This window comes from Telmatherina bonti (genome assembly GCF_933228915.1).
Source record: "Telmatherina bonti genome assembly, chromosome: 14".
NCBI lineage: Eukaryota > Metazoa > Chordata > Actinopteri > Atheriniformes > Telmatherinidae > Telmatherina > Telmatherina bonti.
The window spans coordinates 27,841,976-27,861,211 of NC_136612.1; the positions used below are offsets into that span (position 1 = coordinate 27,841,976).

The window sequence follows — 19,236 nt, forward strand, 5'->3', positions numbered from 1 at the left end:
CTATTGTTCCTCAGCTGAAAAAATGAGCTTGCTCATAGAGCTGATGAATTGTGTTCCATCTGGTTCTGTGAGCCTCAGTTTGGTGACGGGTGGCATGACGCTGTTGGTGAAGTATCTGAATGCAGGGTTGGGTGACTGGATGGCAGTTAGAAACACCTGGAGAATAAACAACACAATAGCAGACAAACGTTTATTTTAATCTAATTTGACTTAAATTATAAACAATGCCTGATCAGCTCTCTTTCACATCTTTCTGTGTAAGATTAATTTATGATGTTGTGTTATGTTTGTCTGATAATTATGAGTGTACAGTACTTTTCAAGCTCAAGACAAAGATGTAATTCTCATAACTTCGTTTTAAACTTTGTCCGACTGAACAATATATTTAATTTATCTCCATAAACTGAAAATGTTCAGTTTTTGCTTGAAATATAAAGAATGTTATTATGTTAAAGCAACAATGCATTGTAAAAAATATTCACAATGAGTTCATTCTATCTATCCTTCCACCTGTATTGATATTGTAGATATTATAGATCTTAATGATAAATGCACAGATCAATGAAATCATCATGGTTTAAATATTCCACTTGCCTTTACGATGTCTTCAGTATCTTGTGCAGCATTTTGGAAAACAGAGCTGCAGTGCTGCAGGTATTTTTCATACAGACTCAAAGTTTTGGTATCAACCTCTCGGAGAGATGGATCCCCAACCTCTGCCTTCTGCAGGTTCACCAGGAAGTCAGTGTTGACCGGACCACACTCAATGAGACTCACACTACAGGTTGAAAGAGTTTGACAGCAGTTTGTCCTCAATAACATTTGCACTCAATAGAATTACATGAAACATAAAGAGGCATATTTTTGAACAAAAACTCACTGGATATTAAAGTGTTGCAAGAGTACTGCCAAACTCTCACATGCCCCTTCAATTGCAAATTTGCTGGCACAGTACACCTCGTTGAATGGGAGACCTGTGAGAAAGTTAAAAGTTCACTGGCATTGTTAGCAGTCACTGATCCATCACTTATTTGTTTATCTCACCATGAAGTCCTCCAGTGCTGCCAGTGACCAGAATGTGGCCCTGGCCCTGACTCTTCATCTCTGACAGAAAGGCCTGTATGGTCTGGATAGTACCAAGGAGGTTGACCTCCAGAATATGCCTCATTGAGTCTAAAGACTGCACCTCCAGAGGTCCGACCAAACCAACACCAGCGTTGCACACTGCCAATAATGAGAGCAGACCCATTAATACGTGCAAATTACATTTTAAAAAATCCAGAACACACTGCCTCTCGAGCATACCCAGAATGTCCACATGTTTCTCCACAACCTTGTCCTTTGCATCCAGGATAGATTGTCGATCCGTCACATCCATTTGTAATATTTCCAAGGTGTCCCTGTGAAGACTTTTCACACACTCCAAAAGACGTTCCTTCTTTGCCAGGTTCCTCATTGTGGCATAGACTGAACACAAAGCACTTAATATTTTATTGAAAGCAAAATAATCATTTGCTCATTAAATATAAGCAGAAATTCAAATATGGAAATACATATGTTGAAGCAATATGTGTATGATTTATCCGTGGCGCAATATGTATAGATGGTGTATGTCTGACTGATAAGTCACTTATTTAGTTCAGTTTTAGAATGATCCGTACATTGTAACATTGGTTTTGGAAGCTCTTAATCACAGAGCTCCCGATTTAATTTAAGATTACCAAAAAGAAGAGTAAGCCAAAGAGAAACATCCCAAAGAACTGCAACTACCTTTAAATGCTTTGTTGGGGTCAGATGCCAACCGGACAGCCAGGCTGAGGCCAATGCCAGAGGAGCATCCTGTGATCAATACGACCTTCTTATCCATGGAGCTTCTTTCAAAAGAGACCAATGTCCGCAAAGTGCATGCACCACGAAATGAGCCAGACAGTGGATGAAGTCTTGTAAAAACTCATGTGAGACTAATGCAAGGTCAGTTTATCCTGAACATCTGCCTGCTATCAACCACCTGGAGTCCTTCCATTTTTCCCATGTCCTTGTTAGGATAGTCTGTTTTGTTTTTCTTTCATATGTGTGGGAATCAGTTATTTGTTTATGGGTGACTTGATAAAAGCTGAGGAAAAATAATTGGAGCTGGTAGTGAATGTATTATTTTAACTGTACTTTAAACTGGTCATACTTTCTCTGAAGTACAAAAAAAAAAGCTTTTTTCTAATAAATCTGTCCTCATTCATTATTTAAGCGACAATGGAGTGTTTATAAAAATGCTGATTCCTAGCTTTGTGACACTGACTTTGTTACAGATTTTCAACAAGCACCAGATGGCAGCACAAGATCAAAATGTCCTTTTTACCACACAACAAATAGTCACGCTGCCCCCTACGGCTTGCAAGGTGCTTCAGTGGGTTTCAGGTTTAGACATTTAGGCATTAAGTGTTATACATCTAATGTCTCTAAACTGGGAATTTTGCTAAAAGTTTGATTAGTGGATTCCATCTCAACTGGTTGTGATTCAGTTTTCTACATATTTTTTTTTTTTATTATTAAATGTCTCAAAGGTGTGTAGTTTAAGTGAGCATGTACATATCTAAATATTCAAAAGTTCTGACTTTGAAAATTAGGTTGAGACCTGAAATGAATAAACATGAGACAGAGTTATAAAAGGAAAAGGTAGTTTTTCGTGTTTACCCAAAAAACTTTTTCAAAAGCAAATTGAATTGAACATTTTGTCATTTGTTAACGTCTTCACAATATTTGGAAAAAAGACTAAATTAAATTATTAAGTTTTTTTTCCTGCACGTACAGTTTAAATAAGTTGTCACTCAGCAGTAGCAAAGTTGCAGGTACTGATGCTTCATCTCTGCAGCTCCTCCTAAACCTCTTTAATGGACGGATATTTACACAAAAGTTAGAGCAATTTCTGTTGGGAACTTACATTTTGCTTATTTACTGTGTAAAATGCAAATTAATCCTAATCTGTAAATGGCTAGGGAAAGCTATATGAAATTTACATATAGTGAAGTGCAACATGCAATGGAAGCCAGTAGTTTTGCTGATATTGTGAGCAAGATCCATAGCATTACATTGTGAAAGCATCTGATATGTCTTCTTTTTTCTTTTCCTTTTTCTTTTGTAATATTCCCTTTTATGTAAAATAGTTATTTTCACACCTGCATTTTCATTGAGATTAAATATTTAGGTTTTTTGTTTGGTCAGAAAAATGGGCATCCTTATGTAACACGCAAATAACCTGATTTCAAAAGAATTTCTTCTACTGATGGGGGCAAACCAAGTAGGAATTTCCTGCTATTTTGCTGCGTTCCTCCCCTTGAGATGGCATCAGTTTGGCTGCTGTCCCAGTGTCTGGAAGACAGATAACAGCACGCCTTGAGCCTCTCACAAATATCAGCTCCCGAGCATTGTTCAAGTCCTTGAACTGAATGACCTGAATCCTTACTGGGTTTTAGCTGTTTTATAGTACTGAATGGATCCAGTAGTTTTTACTTTCCAGTGGACCTAAATGCTTATTTTGAAAAAAATCCCGCTTGACTATGGCAAACATTTTGTTTTCCATGTTTGCATATTGCATTGTTGGTTTAAGATCTTCCTTTTTTTAAAAGAGTGGACAATGAATCTGAAAGGCTTCACCTTCTGCAAAAAAGTCAAAAGCAAATTCAAATGGATTGTGTGCTAAGTCTCAAACTTAACACACGATCCTTGGCTCTCTTCTGTTGTTCATAGTCAACCAGCCCACAAAATGATGGACTGCTCTTCATCTATTTGTTGTCTCTGCATCTATTCTGGCAGCATGGTAAAAATATGTCTATTTCAACTGGGAAGATTCCAGCCACACGTGACCTACAGTCTTTTTGTGGCCTGGCAATTATCAAGAGGTCTACAGGAAGTGCACTGTGGCCTGGAAAAGGCTTTAAAATGGCTCTTTGGTGAGACTGGCCCGCATCACAAGAGTAAACTCGCATTTTAAGACTTTACAGCTGTATAGACAAAATGGAAAGAAATCCCACATGCACAGCAACATGTCCTTGAGACATTTCTTTGGGGAAAAGTAAAAGACCTGTTAGAGACAGCTGATGCATCCCATTCTGCACCAAAGCCACAGAGCAAACAGTGACAGTAGTATTTTCTGCTGTTTCAGAAAGAAAAGCTTAACAGCTTCCTGGTGTCAGTTCATTCATGTGCTCACCCTGTGGAGGACTGGGAGTCCAGAGCAGACATGTGATGAGTGCACGTTGTAGACACAGCACAGGATCTGTACTCAGTAACACTGAGTGGCTACAGAGGCAGATGTACATGACAGGATATCCCATGTGAGAGTAATGAGCAGAAGCGAAACAGCTGAAGATGAGCTGTGGTGGATGTGGTAAAGCTAAAATGTCATGCTATACCTGCCAACAAACATAGCTTAGAATTTTTTTTCTTTAATCTCCAGTGGATGTTTCTTTTAAAGTACATTATCTCACCATAGTTTTACTAAATGATTCAATGGAATTTTGAAGCAGATAAGATCATGTTTTCCTTTCAGGAAAGAAATAAAACTTTGACTTCCTTCATTGTTGTGATGATTCCTGTGAAAGTGGTATGAGGAAAAAGAAATAACCGTAGCATTATTCGTGGAAAAACGTCAGTTGTGAACGTCAATTCAATTACCTTTCTGCTCTTTAGAAGAGAAAGTATCATCTTGATATGCATGCTAGCAAGAAATTAAATGCATTTGATGTGGTAATGTAACTGTATGTACATCAAGATTTCAGTATAGTAACATCCTTTACTTCAGCTCTGGTTTTAATTAATTATCTATTACTTAAAGTTGCTACGTTGTCAGTGTTTAAGGAAAAAGTGCTGTGTTTGCATGTGCTGCAGTTGAGCATAACACTGTGGTGAAAATGGCAAGAATCTCCTGTTCTGGGAAACCCATTCAGCCCTACAGGATGACTGCTAGAGTAATAGCTCAAAAAAATTTCCCACCTCTGAGAATTTCATCCTGCATGCTAAAATCCAAACCAAAAGGCTGACACTATATTATTGCTTGTACTGTGCCAACTGATGAGACATGAGACTTTGACAAATTATACTGTACTGAAAACCATGGAGCTCATCGCAGTTATACGCCATGATGGGTAAAAAGAAGAGCTTGAGAACTGCACAATGTGTTTTTCACAAAGTGATAAAAATGCAGCAGGGCTTACTGTGTCCTGGTAAAATCATCATGGCTGTAACAGGAGACAATGTGTGGAAAGTATGAATGGTGGTGAACATGCATGTACAGTACCAAAGCAGAAAAAAAAAATACTTATAACTTAAACTTTGAATTCAGATGAAGCAGAACTTTAATAGTTTATTTATCTTTTTAACCTAGCCTAAATAAATGTTAAATTGCTCAGAGAAAAGCTCCAAGTGAGTTATTCAAGGTTCAAGTTCATTAGAGAAATTGATGGTCATTAATATATCAAGTAGAGAGCATTACATTTTCACCCTGAATCAAATCTAGAGTTCACTAAGGGACACAATGTATCTTACTTTTATATTTTCCCAGAGTTTTATTGAGATGACTGAGGGTGCATTGCAGCCTGCTGAGCATGAAGCTTTACGTCAGCTGTAACCCTCAGGGTCACTGTTCAACGTGCTGGTTCCACAAAACTCACTTGAATTCAACCTCAGCACTTCAGGAAATGGCATGGATTGTGTCATGGGAAATGTTTCCTCAGTTTTGAATCAACTATTTGAGACATTCTTCTGCCATTTTACTGGGGACATCCTGTTCCCTTGCTTCTTTGAGTCTTCGTGCACATAGTCTGGGACTAGACCTGACCTGCATGCAGCTGCACGATCATGGGGAATTTTGTTTGGTCGACTGGCACAAATGTATCTGAACTATGAAACGAAAGCCTGTTCTGTTATGAGATCCAACCAGTTAGATAAAATACAAAGGAAAATTGTGGCAATTCAAGTGTAGATATGATCAGTTAGGCTTGCAGAGTCCTATCCCTCGTGCAGCATTGAAACTTGCATCTAGAATGCATTTGCCAGCCTGAATGAGTTCATGGATGAATTTAAAATGAACAAGCAAAGGACATGTTAAATCAAATCTTTAAAATGATGCATTACTGTCTAAATACTTAGTCACTGTATTAAAATGCAGCAGAGCTTCCAGCGTTTTATGTTTTTGTTCTTACCAGGTGCAGCAGGATATGAATTTAACGCACTCCATGCCTCAGTACCTCACCTGTGTTTTGGTAAAAGCGAGTCACGGATGATGTGCCAACACATTGGTGACTCAGTCCTCCAGGTATCTAATCGATGCCGCACTAAGAGTTCTCCACAATGAAAACAAGAAGGTTTTTAGCATTACCGCACTTACTTTCTGTCTATCTTGCCTCTTTCGTCTTTCTTCTCATAGTGACCTATAGTATGTTTTTTTGAGTGACACGTGTCCTTTTAATCCTTTTCTTTATGAACTCTTCCCTTCATACAAAGACTAATGAACACAGTGTCAGGCTGCACCCTCCACCTAGTAACAGGAACACCCTGTGTTTGCAGCTTAGTCTGAAAACACTGACCCAAGTATGCAGACAAAACATCACTCATTGTTTCCAAGCATGCCAGTAAGTGGAAAGGTTTCCCTCGAAGACAAAACCCAAGTGACACAGCACACATTGCATACATTACACACCTTTTCTATCAGGCTGTAAACATTCTCACTTGCATTGGACAGTCACACGTGCCTCTGCCTCTCGTTTTAGAAACCTCTTTCCTGTGTTCTCATCTGTTTTTCTAACTCACTTCCTCTGACTCGCCAGTGCATGTTGTCTACACAGAGGTGTTCTGCACATTTACAGTCCTTACAGTTGATTAATGAAGACTTTTTCTTGTCATACTGCCTGTCTCACTATTATATTGGTTTTTGTTTGTAATAGTAAAGGATAGCCCACATATTTCAACAAATTGCACAAAACCGCAGTGAAAACTTGGCTCATGCGCCAAATGATTGTGGCCTCAGAGAATTATGAGAACATATCACACCCGCAGTGCAGCTACACAATCCGTGCCTCATGTATTAATGCACAGGAGCCAAGTTTTGTACACCTGTGGCAAGCAAGCCTGGTAAACATCTGTCACCTTAAACGATTTTCTCCTCTGTTCTCTAATTGAAGTGTTTGAAAGATCATATTTCTGCAGCATCCTTTGTAATGCTCTTGGCATGGACCAGGTACGCCCTGCTCTTCCACAGCTGAGGACAAATCCTTGTGATTGTCTCAACAAATCCTTCTCAAACACAACCAGACAGAAATGTCGTCCATCTTCATTTCTAACATACATGTTCCAGTTTGTTACTGTTTTTCCGGCACTGCTGTGTTCTCATTGGTTGGGTTTGTCAGTGTGGCCTTTTTAAATAAAGATTTAGCGAAACAAAAATAGATGCATCTCTACTCCAGCTGTCCACGTGCACTTTGGTAACATCACTGCTCTAAGCTCAGTTGGTTTTTCTGTTCCTGCTGTGGTTTCCAGCAGTCTGAGTTTACAGCTACAGGTTTAAAGGCTAAAAGCCATTTTGTTTAAATAGGTTGAAGTTAAATTTAATGTTTATGGGTCATAAAACCAGAAAACATTTTGTCATGAAAAAAGGAAACAATATTTCTTTCAAAACTGGAAACACTTTCTGGTTCCTAAAAATCTTTCTTTTTCACTTGAAGTCAGCTAATTATATAAATAAGGTCTCCTAGCCTAAAATAAAGACTCATTTGCAAAACATTCCCAAAGAACATCTGACTCTTATCACTTCCCAGCATCATTTCCTTCACTAAAATGACCAGGACCAGCAGCCAAGTCCCTAAAGTGTGCTCAAGTGTACTGTAAATGGTACTACGTGCTTATCATACATCACGCCCTATTATGTCATGTGGGTAGCCCAGATTTTATTGCAAACATGGACAAATTCTCATGTCCTCCTCTTACACCCACAGACCTTTCTAATGTAAATTATTTAAGTGATATTAGGCAGAGTTAAAGGTTGAAGTAGACTTTGACAGTGATAGAATTGGTCACTCTGACATGCTGGTGAATTCATCATGCTTCCTTGTGGTGGATGGTAATTGAATCTGTCCTCTGGTAATTTGATGGCAGAGCAAAGGTCAAAATGAATATTTGGGAAACGTGCATTGCCACATGATTCTCAGTGAACTGCCTGAAGTCTTCCACCATGAGCAAATGATGGCTTTATCTGAGGGAAAATATTTAGCAGGCCATTTATCATAGTTGGTAGTTATTATATAAGCATTTATCTGCCTATAATTAAGGTTTAGAGAGCTGACTTCTGTGGAGGCAGCACATAATGTAGCATAAGCAGGAGGGTTTGCTTTGGCTAGAATAATCTGAAAAAATCAAGTTCAGCAGTGACAAGCAAGAACATCCTCATGCAAGCAAGGCCAGCGATCCCTTTATATGGCTATCACTTCAACCAGATGGGCCAGTTTAACTCTGGGAACATTCCAGCTCTTCTTAGTTTCTGTTGTTTGAGTTGTTATAAAGTCACTTTCAGATTCCCTCCTTGTTTACGCCTTGTTGCTGGACGGTGACAGGATTAGATTGTCTGACTTCATGGGTGGTGTCCATGCCTTTCACGCCCTTACAGTAAACTGAAACTGCTCTGTCAGTTACCACTGGCATTTGATACTGACTTGAGTTTTCTGTTTGTCATTATGTAAGATGGTCTATCCTGTACAATTTGTCTGATGTATGACTTTTTCAATACAACCAGAAAATTTCGAAACCTTGTACCAGCATTGTGTAATGGTACATAACAGCTCAAACACAATTAGTCTTACCCTTCAATTTTAAAGCAGTAATGAGACTCTTTTAATGGAAATCAATGATTGATATTTGATTTGTGTGGCCATTTTGATAGATGACCACTGTATCTCAAACTCTAAAAGAAAAGGAGTAACTTCACTTTGAGCCAAGCAATAGGGTTGAGAAAATGAAGAATTTGGATTGAGACTGATTTTAACTTGTGCAACTATGTAAATGTTCTACATTAACAGAAAGTTCCTGAAAAAAATTAAACTTTTTTTTTTAGAACTGTGGGATATTTAATAATAATATAATCGTACAGTGGCAGCAGTTTAGTGATGTTGGTTCAAAATGTGTTTTGCAATAAATGACAAATGTAGGTCAATGTAACTTAGGTTAGATAACTGAAAAGTCCCAAGTTTATATTTGAATGATCTTTGAGTGAGTTCATCACATTATGAGATTATGAGAGATAAACGTAATAAACACAGTATGAAATGACACTTGTAGGCCTCATTGGAAGCTTTGAATGAATGTAAACATTGGTTGCCTTGGTGATCTGAGTCTCAAACAGATTCTGCCAGATCATATGACTGATCAGTATTCAGGGTGTTTGGTTCCTTCTGGTTATATCACATAAGCAGGAGACACTGTATGCCATTCTGTTCCTAAAAGAAATATTCTAAGGGTAAAATTGTACAAACTGTGCCTGCATTCATGAGACTGTTTTTGGGAAGGTCATACTCTTGAATCAGCTTTTTATTATCATTAAATTGCTTGAAACTATCAAATTGTCCTTAGAAAACCCACCATTCTAGGAGCTCATTGAATATTTTAATCAAAAAATCATATTCAGATCTTTGAAACACAATAATCCTCATTTAACTTTGATTTAGTACATTAAGTTTTAATTTACTTGACATTGTTTCATCATTAATTAATTTACTTGTTTTGGCCTTTAACCAGCTGATCTGTCTGTGCTGTGGCTGGTTTAATGGGGAAGTGGCAGCAGATTCCTCTGTCCTGGGCTTGCGTCAGTAGGGAGATTCCTTGAGATCCAACATGTGTGTGTTGCATTCTTGCTGTCCCTTCACATTTCCATCACAACACTCACAAGACACAACAATTTGATACCCGCAGTCACAGACATAGATGTTTCCTGTCTCCCAGCTGGAGTGAGGGGTGTGAGAAACATGCTCACTGAGATCAGAGTTATGGCAGGAGAGGCGACTGGAAGCATAGAACCAAATATCCCCATCCCACAGTGACAATGGTCCCCTCTCCAACAGACACTTTACTCTATAGAAAGGGGAAAGAGACAAAGGGGCAATTCAATATCTGTTAACACAAGAGGCTCTGTCTATGGCAAATAGTAAGCTATAAATGAAGATAAAGATGTGTGGGGGCGGTTTGATAAAACATGCAACTACTGTTCAAATCGGATGAGACAAAACAGGTGGAAAGACTATAAACCCCAAACTACACATAAACCTTTGGAATTGATTAGGAAGATTATGCTAAAACCCCAACAGATGGTAGTAATCCTGGTCTTTATTCCTGGAGTTTCAGCCTTTTCAATTAGAAGTGGGTCTGTTAGAGATGGGTGTCCTATCAAAGTACTGGCACACCCTTTGTGTGGATGTTGGGCTAGAGGGCGGCTAAATCACTGCCAGAATATTTCAGTCTGCGGAAAGAGCTGTAGACCAGTGGGTGCTAGATTCTTGCCAAAACATTATTGATTGAGGAAATGATTTAAAAAATTTAAATTTATTGTCAAGTGTATATTATCAAATGTACCTTTAATCGTTGACATAGTTTTAATACAACAGGGCCAAATATTTATCTGAGATGAATTGCACTCAAAACAAGAAACCGCTTGTAGAAAATTAGTCTCTCAATGAAATATTTAATAGGAAAAATATTTAACTTTCTTTGCATCGGTTCACTTGATCAGATATGTGATGAGCTAAAAATCTGAAACCTAAAGCGATGTATAAAAAGTGGATTTTAACATGAGCACTAAGATATAAGGGTGGGATCTTTGAGCGCTACAAACACTCGCAAAAATTCTGTCTTTTAGGAGTAAATAATGAGAGTAGGCAGCAAAAAAAGAGACAAGGTCTTTAGCCAAACTGCAGTGTGACAAAGGAAGTATTTGCTTTGTCAAAATGAATAAAACAGGAAAACAGTGGCTGCTTACTGGGTCACAGCCAGTACAACAAAATGGGAGGAATTGTTCTAGATGAGAAAGGATATGATCTTTTCATTTTGTTATTTCATCTCTCGGAAGACCTCTAATAAGTTTCATGTTCTGATGTCTGTCATATTGTCTCTTGGGAAGTAGGTCCAAACTTTCTCTAGTTGTTATTCACACATGCAGTTCAAAAAGCAGATGCAGAAGACACAGATGCTGTCTTGCAAGAAGAAAGAGTCCAGAGTGACAACTGGGTAACAAAGGCTGAAAAAGTGAGTGTACGGTTTATAGCATACTGAAGTGAAAATGTTGGATAATGCTTCATAATGTTTTTCTTTAGTTAGATATAAATGTTCCTGAGTTTCACAAACATGATGTACTTAATCATTTTCCTAAATTATTGCTAGGTAGCTGGCTTGTTAACATAGACAAGAAATCCACAGCAAACACATAGTTTTCATGTGCTGCCTCTATGAAGCAAGTCTGGAAAGTTTCAAAGCTGAAGTGCACAAGTTAAAAATGACTTTTGTGTGAATGTAAACGACAAAGTAAAAAGCTTTTGCGTACAGAGCATTTAACTGGCCAGATGTATGTTTTTCTAGAGCTTTATTTGGCTTTTTGGAGATCCCAAAGGTTTGCTTCTTATGAATTGATGGATGGAGTTCAGCACAATCAACTAGAGCTCATTATAAAAGCTATCTGAAATGTAAAAGGCAAACAGTAAAAGAGTTAAAGAAAAACTTGGACCTTCTGGGTGATGGACATACATTTGGTGGATAAATAAATAAGAACTGATTGATTTTTGTATTGTTTTTGTTGCACATATAGATCCATCACATGGCAGTAACCAGTCATTTAGCTTAATTTAAAAACTTGTCCCTTTAATTTGATGTCAACAAAAACATGATATGACATATTTTACACATACATGCAGCCAGTGGAGACTCCAGGAAGTCAGTATTTATTTAGTCTCCTTCCAACAAAGCCTGTTTTTGAATACTTGTACTAAGCGTAACTGACTGCTGGCTGTGATGGATAGATAGGAACATGGCATCAATCTGAATACTGGATTGTTTATAAAGCAAAACAATTTTTTTAACCATCTGTCAAGCGCACAGCGATGGACAGGCAACCTGTCCAGGATGTATCCTGCCTCTCGTCCAAAGACTGCTGGGATAGGCTCCTGCTTCCTCGCGACCCTTAATTGGACAAGCGGTTAAGAAAATGACTGACTGGCATCTGTCAAGCTTAAAACAAAGCGTGCTTTGTGCATTTCCATGCAAATGCTGACAGTGTGAATGAAAAAGTGACCATGAAGTGCGACATCTGCAACTAAAAAAAAAGGGTTAGCCACAATGCCTGACCTTTGACCCACTCCTCCTCCCCTCAACTCATTCTTAATGCATGTTCCAAAAGCACAACACAGCTGGCTGCATCTGATTTTAAAAGAAAAAAAAACTTGCAAAAGAGCACTTGAGAAAAATACACATAGAAACAATCAAGGTGCATGTAGTGCAGTTTAAACTGGCATGATGAGCAGCGATAACACCTGCGAGATCAACGCAAGCAGATCAACTTTAATATCTTTTTCTCTGTTTTATGCCTCATTTGTAGTTAAATGTCAATTGGACCAAACTAAAAAGCTCTTCCCAGTGGAATGAAAATGAGTCAGAGAAGCTCTTCAAATATTTTCTTGGCAGTGGATTAAAGCAGAATCCTCCTCCTACACACACACTCTCCACACTTAAGGAAAACAAGGTTATGTACTCATTTGATTCAAAGTCTTTAAACTATTTAAAGCTTGTTGTGCATGTTGATAGCCTTGACAATTTTACTTTTTTTTTTTTCTTTGGTGAGCTCATGTCAAGGAGACGATATGCATGATGGTAGAAAGAGTGTGTGCGTGTTTAAATCTAAAGTTTAAATGGATCACACTTGAGTGTGTATCTTAACGATTCTTCCAGCTTTGGTTCTGTTTTCATGAGATGGTGTCACAACCATTTGTGATTATTACTGCTAAGCCTTTAAAGACGTTTTCATTTTAGTTACATTATCAAACGGTTAATTAAAGAAGCAGTTTGTTGCTTTGTCACCATGGCTACCAAAGCAAACACTGATGACTGAGGCAGCACGCTTCACCAGGTAATCATTAGTACCAAACTGACCTTTGACCTCTGCCATGGTTCAAATGACATATGGTCACGTCTACCTGCTGTCTCAAGAGTCACTGAGCTGTATCACTCAGCGTGGTGTTAAAGCAAAACTTACATTTGCTTTTTCTAAAGTCTAGACACCAAACAAAACCTGGTTTTAGGAAAAAAAGAAACTCAATATATCAGCAATATTTTCCCTGTGGCTCTGTGCGTTTATCTGTCATCTCCAATAGCTGCATGGGGGGGATATTTCTTCTCATGAAACAAACGCACCAAGAAATAATCAGGAAATTCCCTCAGCAAGAGTCGGCCACAACAAACACAGAAATGTCAGCAAATGACTGTTTCTGATTTCCTTGCAGACAATCGTCTTGTGTTTGTATACTGCAGTATTTGTTAGCAGTTCCTAATGCAGATGTGTTTGAGTTCACAAAGGAGGATTGCTGGTGTGATCACTTTCTCATTTAGTATGCCTTTGTTTCATAATCTTTATTTTATGTTGGGTTTTTTTCTGCATGGAAAACAAGCATAACCCTATTGTTTTACTCCTCCTCTGTCTATTTTTCCTTTTTTCTCCGGAGTCGGACATTCCAAATGCGCTTTTTTCTTCTCCACTTCCTGTTCCCTAGTGTCTTTTCTTGAATTAGACTGTCCAGATTTGTGCCATTTCTACTCTCGACTGCTTTTATCTGACATCTCAGAAAGAAGTGAAAATCTAAATTTCCGCCACCATGTTTATATTGTGCTGCTGGGAAATTATGTTTATTGCTATGAAACTGCAACTACTGTTTTTTTTTTTTTTGCTTTATTATTACATGTCATTAAGGCCCAAATGAGACAACTGTAATTTGGTTTTGCAATCAACCCCATCAGATAAGCTTGTGATGGATGACCACGGGTGCAAGATACTGCTGGCCAAAGAACAGTGACTGAAGACAGAGGCAACAGCTGAGAGAGCCCTTTCAGTTTCTGAACTGGCCTGTCTGTGTTATGTGTTTGTCCTTGGTTAAGCCTGACTGCATCTGTTAATATGCATACACCCACGTGCTCGCTACAACCTTAAGGGTGGTGCAACATCTAAAGCTGCAAGTAGCTTTTTTCCACAAACTACACATGCATTTCTAGCTCTTGCATGCAGTGTCACCTCAAAACCACATAGATGCAATTCAAACATTTGTGAAGAAAAGAAGAAGATGTGCTGTAATGGGTTTTTTATACGTTGTGAGTTTAATGCAAATTTTACTTTCTGGTAAAGTACTTATTTGAATAATTTATCTGCCCATTTCAAAAAGGCAACTGTTTACCAGAAAGCTGTGTGAGAAGATGTGTAAAAAAGCTCAAGTTGTGATTTCCTCCTGTCTGAGAGATCATATAATCAGGAAGAGAGGCAGGATGTGGCAAACATCTCTCTTCTGCTTTTACCTGACTGCATCTTGTCTTTCCCATCCATTTCTTTCTGTGCAACTGTTTTGCACCAACCCACACACTGCACACATCGTGCACATGAAAAAAAAAAGGAGAAAAAAAAGTGGTTGATGCAAGTGGTGGAAAAACATAAAGCCAAGTTCATACTTGTGACAGAAAAAGTTACAATTTATACTTAAGCCATTTAACACTAAACGTAGGTGTGAAGACTTAAAAAAAGACCAAACCTATGTCTTGTTTTCACCCTGTGTTGCAGCATTTAAAGAGGCAAATTAAGTTGTTTTTGGTTGAGAAATGTTCACCAGGCATGTGCATGTGTAAACCAGGAGAGAAGCATTTGACAAATGAGACTCCAGAGAACAAGAGTTGAAAAAAGATTTACTAAACAGTAATTTTCTTTGTTGAGACATCAGGTTAATGGAACAAAAGCTTAAGTTTAAGACAAACACAGTGCTCTATAAATTTACTGAGAATCCTGAAAAAAAAAAAGTTGAACTCTCTATTTACCTACAGCAACCAAACAATGTGACTTTAAAGACTTTAGAGTGGGGTTCTCAAAGAGGCCACACGCTGCCTCCTCTCCAGTCTTCTTTGCTTAATGTTGTCCTTAGATTACAAACAAGGCAATGGGCTCTGAAGCTATTCTGATCCTTTATATTTATTCTTCCTGCAGAGTTTTTCCTCTCTGCCAAAAGGATTAGGTGCTTATCTTGTTTAATACTGCTCGAGTGTCCTCTGCACGTCATCCTGCAGTCCTGTGGTGAATGACGTCCTGCGCCAGTGTTTGGGTAACCATTGATTCTTCCCTGCCAAGCCGCATAATTGATATTTTTTCTTTTAATTAGCCACAATAGTTGATGCGACAAAAAAAACTAACAGTGGTAGAAGCAGAAGGAGCAAGGACACCGAGTGTTATGTTAAGCATCTAAATCAACCAGAGCTTTTTGACCATTTGGTTTTAGCTACAGGACCTTTGCTGCTGCATTCAGAGTCCTTTACAATGCAGTCACCACAAACAGATTAGAAATCCCACTAGTGTGTGACTGAGGCTCAACATTATTGCATTACTGCACAAATGATTTGTTGAGATAATGAATGCATGACATCATGTGCTTAAGCAGATTGCTTTATAGGCTGTTCTAACCTTCTAAGTACTCAAATGGAAGCAGTTTACCGAGAAAATTAGCAACTACCATTGCAGAGACATGCAAAGTTAGTTATGGACATTAGTTGATTTCTTAATTACAAATTGCACAACACATAACTGCTGAAACATTGTATTAGCAGCCATGCAAGACTGGAAACACCTATAGATCGAGTTGGGATTACAAAAGTAGCCCTCTCGAGTATGAAGTCTTTCATTAGATGGGATCTTCTTTCTGCATAAACAATGGTTTACCACCAAGAACCATAAACAGGGAATTTGGGTAGCTAGCAATCATTCTTGAAATGGATTCAGCATCTTTCAGTGTTTTGAGATGTAGTACAAACTAGATACATTTCCTATAAGAGAGGTTTCTTCTTGCTCAACTGGAGTATTGTGTGTGGGGAAATTATAAACAGAATCAATCAGGCTTTCTTTTTCAGAAATGGAGACAAATGTGAGGATGACTGAGTGCATTTATATTACACAAGAAAAAAAGAATATTTTGTTACTCAGATCCAAACTCAAAAAAAAATCCTGTTTAAAAAAAAAACCCAAAACAAAAACATGCTATATTACACAAAAATGAAGCAGCTGGGGGTAAAATCACTCCTTTGTGTATATGCTCAACGCATCTTAAATTATCTTAAAAGTGCACTTTCACAGAAACCAAAGTTGCATCATTTTATAAAAACTGTAAGTCTAAGTTTGAATAAAGCCAAATTTCCAGAAAATCTGCTGTTACTCACGAGTTTTGCTGTTTTATTTGTCTGATGACCACATTACATTAATAACTGACTGACAGTGGCCCATTAGGATTATGTGATAGTGCCAAAAAAATCCTTATTTATCTGACAAGATCTTCCTTCAGGTTACTTAAAAATAACATCTCTGCATTCAAGCTCTCCTTGAATATGTGATGGTCTCCCACAGAGAAAGTTAGAAGTGGCAGAATGCCTTTAAAAGATTTCAGAGGAGTGGCGGCGTTGCATATTTATCAGTCAAGATCTCAGTTAACCTCATATGCATGAATAGGACTGCAGTTCAACTGAATGACCAAGCTGAACTTCGACTTGGTTCAGCTGTGTAAGTGAACTGAATAGTGAAGCATCAATCTATTAATCATATAAAAGTGTTGGGATTTTTATTAACAAAAATCTTCATTTCCCTGGTGGAAGACAAAGCACAAAGACTTCTTACCCCCTTCATGTTTTCAGCCAGGGGTAGAAATAGGTCAAACAGAGAAATCAAGCAAGTCATGTTTTCATGCAGCACATCTTGATAAAACTGCACTCCTTCTAGCAATCTCATAATGAAACAGGAGCAAACACTTCACTTATTGGTGTCACGAGAAAAAAAAGGCTTACATAACGAGAACCACCCTCTTTAGACACGAATGACCAAAAGAACAAGAAAAGGACATCTTTGAAATCGTGGACAAAAGACTGTCTGTGTACCAGAGGGAGTCTTAACAGTGTGCATTTACCCTAATGCTTTAATGGTCACTGTTGAAAAAACACTAGATTGCCTCCTCCCTTCAGTCCTCAGCCTTTTACCTCATCTTCAGATGTTCTTAGACATGCAGCTCCCATCTTGCATGTGACTTGTATAAAAGTCATTTTATGTGATTAATGTGACAACAGCTAAAAAGTATTGTCAATAGGTCAGCAGAGACATTGATAGAAATGAATCAAAATGCTGCTCTGTGAACTGTGAGAAATGTCTGATCAAGGTCTGATCAAGCAAAAAGATGATCAGTCGCTATTCTGTGAGATTTTCTTTCTGTTGCTGTGCAAGTAGCAAATGGAAATCTGTTTCATCATGTTTAAACATCTCTGCACCACAGAAAATAAAAATTCTGCCACTGACTGGAGAATGAATAACATACCCGTCTAACATGTACCCATTTAAAAGTCATCAAACCCCCCTTTTTTATCCACCAGACACATCTTATTGGACCACGTCCAAATATTAATTTACGGTTCAGGGCTTGTAAAAAGCAAGAGCTGTTTTTCTGACCCTCGTCATAACAAGGCCTGTTTGTTCCATTGCCTTGCAAAGTCTTTTTTTGTCCCCCTGATCACGGCTGAACTTCTCATATTTATGTTAGCTCAGCTACAGGCTGGCAGGCTAATTCACTGGTATGTGTTTTCATTAGGTCTCAGGGGCCAGGTAGAGCTCCTTCACCAGCATGGTTCCTCTGAACCCTGACCTGGGCTTTAATGGGAAGCCTGGCAGAGATGTTGGGTCAAGGCTTTGGAGTGGGCTCACTTAAACTTAAGGTAACAGTCTGGCAAGGCGTAACACATTATGTAACCTAGCCGCTGGTTACTAATGATTTTGTAAGGCCTAAGGAATGTCCGCTCTCAATAGGTTGCTTTAACATCAGTTGCTGCTTGCGGCAACAAAATTAGCTTCGGTATGATAACACTGGACAAATCCTGCTCTGTCTGCTAGATAATAGCCACATAGGGCATGTGACCAACCACGTGTGCTATAAGAGCGATTAAAAAAAAGTATTGTCAAGCTGTAAGCTTCTCTTTGTCTTCTTATGTATCCAATAAGAACAAGTATCCATCTCATTTTGAAAATAAAAGCATGGAGTCTAGGCTCCTATGTCTACTTTGAAAATGAAAAAGAAGCTACGTTTGTAATGGCGACCATGATGACATTGGAGAAAAACATTTTGCCATTTATAGATTTGTTTTAATGTTTTTCATCTTTAGTTTCTAACTTTGCATTTAAATTTTCCTTCTCTTTAACTGTTTGGATAAAACATGAACATTCATAATTAATTTTAAGATGATGAAATATTCTGCAGTATTTAATGCCATCAGTTCTACTGTACACTAACCCAGCCTCTCTCCTTGGTTATTTTAGTCTCGGACTGTCACCCAGATGGGGAAGACTTCTTCTGTGTGGGTCTGTGGGAGCTTTACTATTTCCTTTGTGACAATCCAGACTTCTGTCTTGCAGCTTCTCAGTTTCACAAGTCGTTTTTCAAAAGATTGTTACCACTAATGGTGACACATTTCCCCTTAAAAACCTTGGCTTCATTGCAATGTGTCATGATGTTTTTTTGTCTTTATGTAAGATATGACAGAACTTGCAGAGCATGATGCATCAGCATTACAGGACTTTCCCCTTCGCACAGATGAGATGTCTGATGGCATGCTTTGAATTCCTTTTGATATACCAGCTCATAGGGCAAACAATTCTCCCACAGATATGATAAAAAAAAAAAAATTTTAAATAAAAAAAAAAAAAAAAAAAAGCTGTGCAGGAAACCGTCATACCCGCAGGGCAGCTTCAAATTCACGACTGAGCTTTGTATGAGAAAAATTAGAAGTCTTACCTGTAGCACAGCCAGTCCTAACACTGGCAGCCAAGGATCACATACCAGCAACAATGCCAAACATGCCAAAAATGTCTCATATGAGCTCATGCTTGTGTTTTAGAAAGAATATGAACGTCAGTGTTTTGTTGGGTTGAATTTGTAAAAAGGTGTTTGG

At 38.3% G+C, this 19,236-nt stretch overlaps 1 protein-coding gene across 1 annotated transcript; it reads right to left on the reverse strand.

Moving 5' to 3' along the window:
- Positions 1-1,867, reverse strand: hsd17b1 (hydroxysteroid (17-beta) dehydrogenase 1; the record flags this gene model as incomplete). The annotated part of the gene is made up of 6 exons (XM_079253329.1): positions 1-156; positions 595-778; positions 881-974; positions 1,045-1,224; positions 1,306-1,467; positions 1,771-1,867. 6 exons carry the CDS (start codon positions 1,865-1,867, stop codon positions 1-3), a joined length of 873 nt encoding a protein of 290 aa, XP_079109455.1.
- Between the last annotated feature and the right edge of the window lie 17,369 nt (positions 1,868-19,236).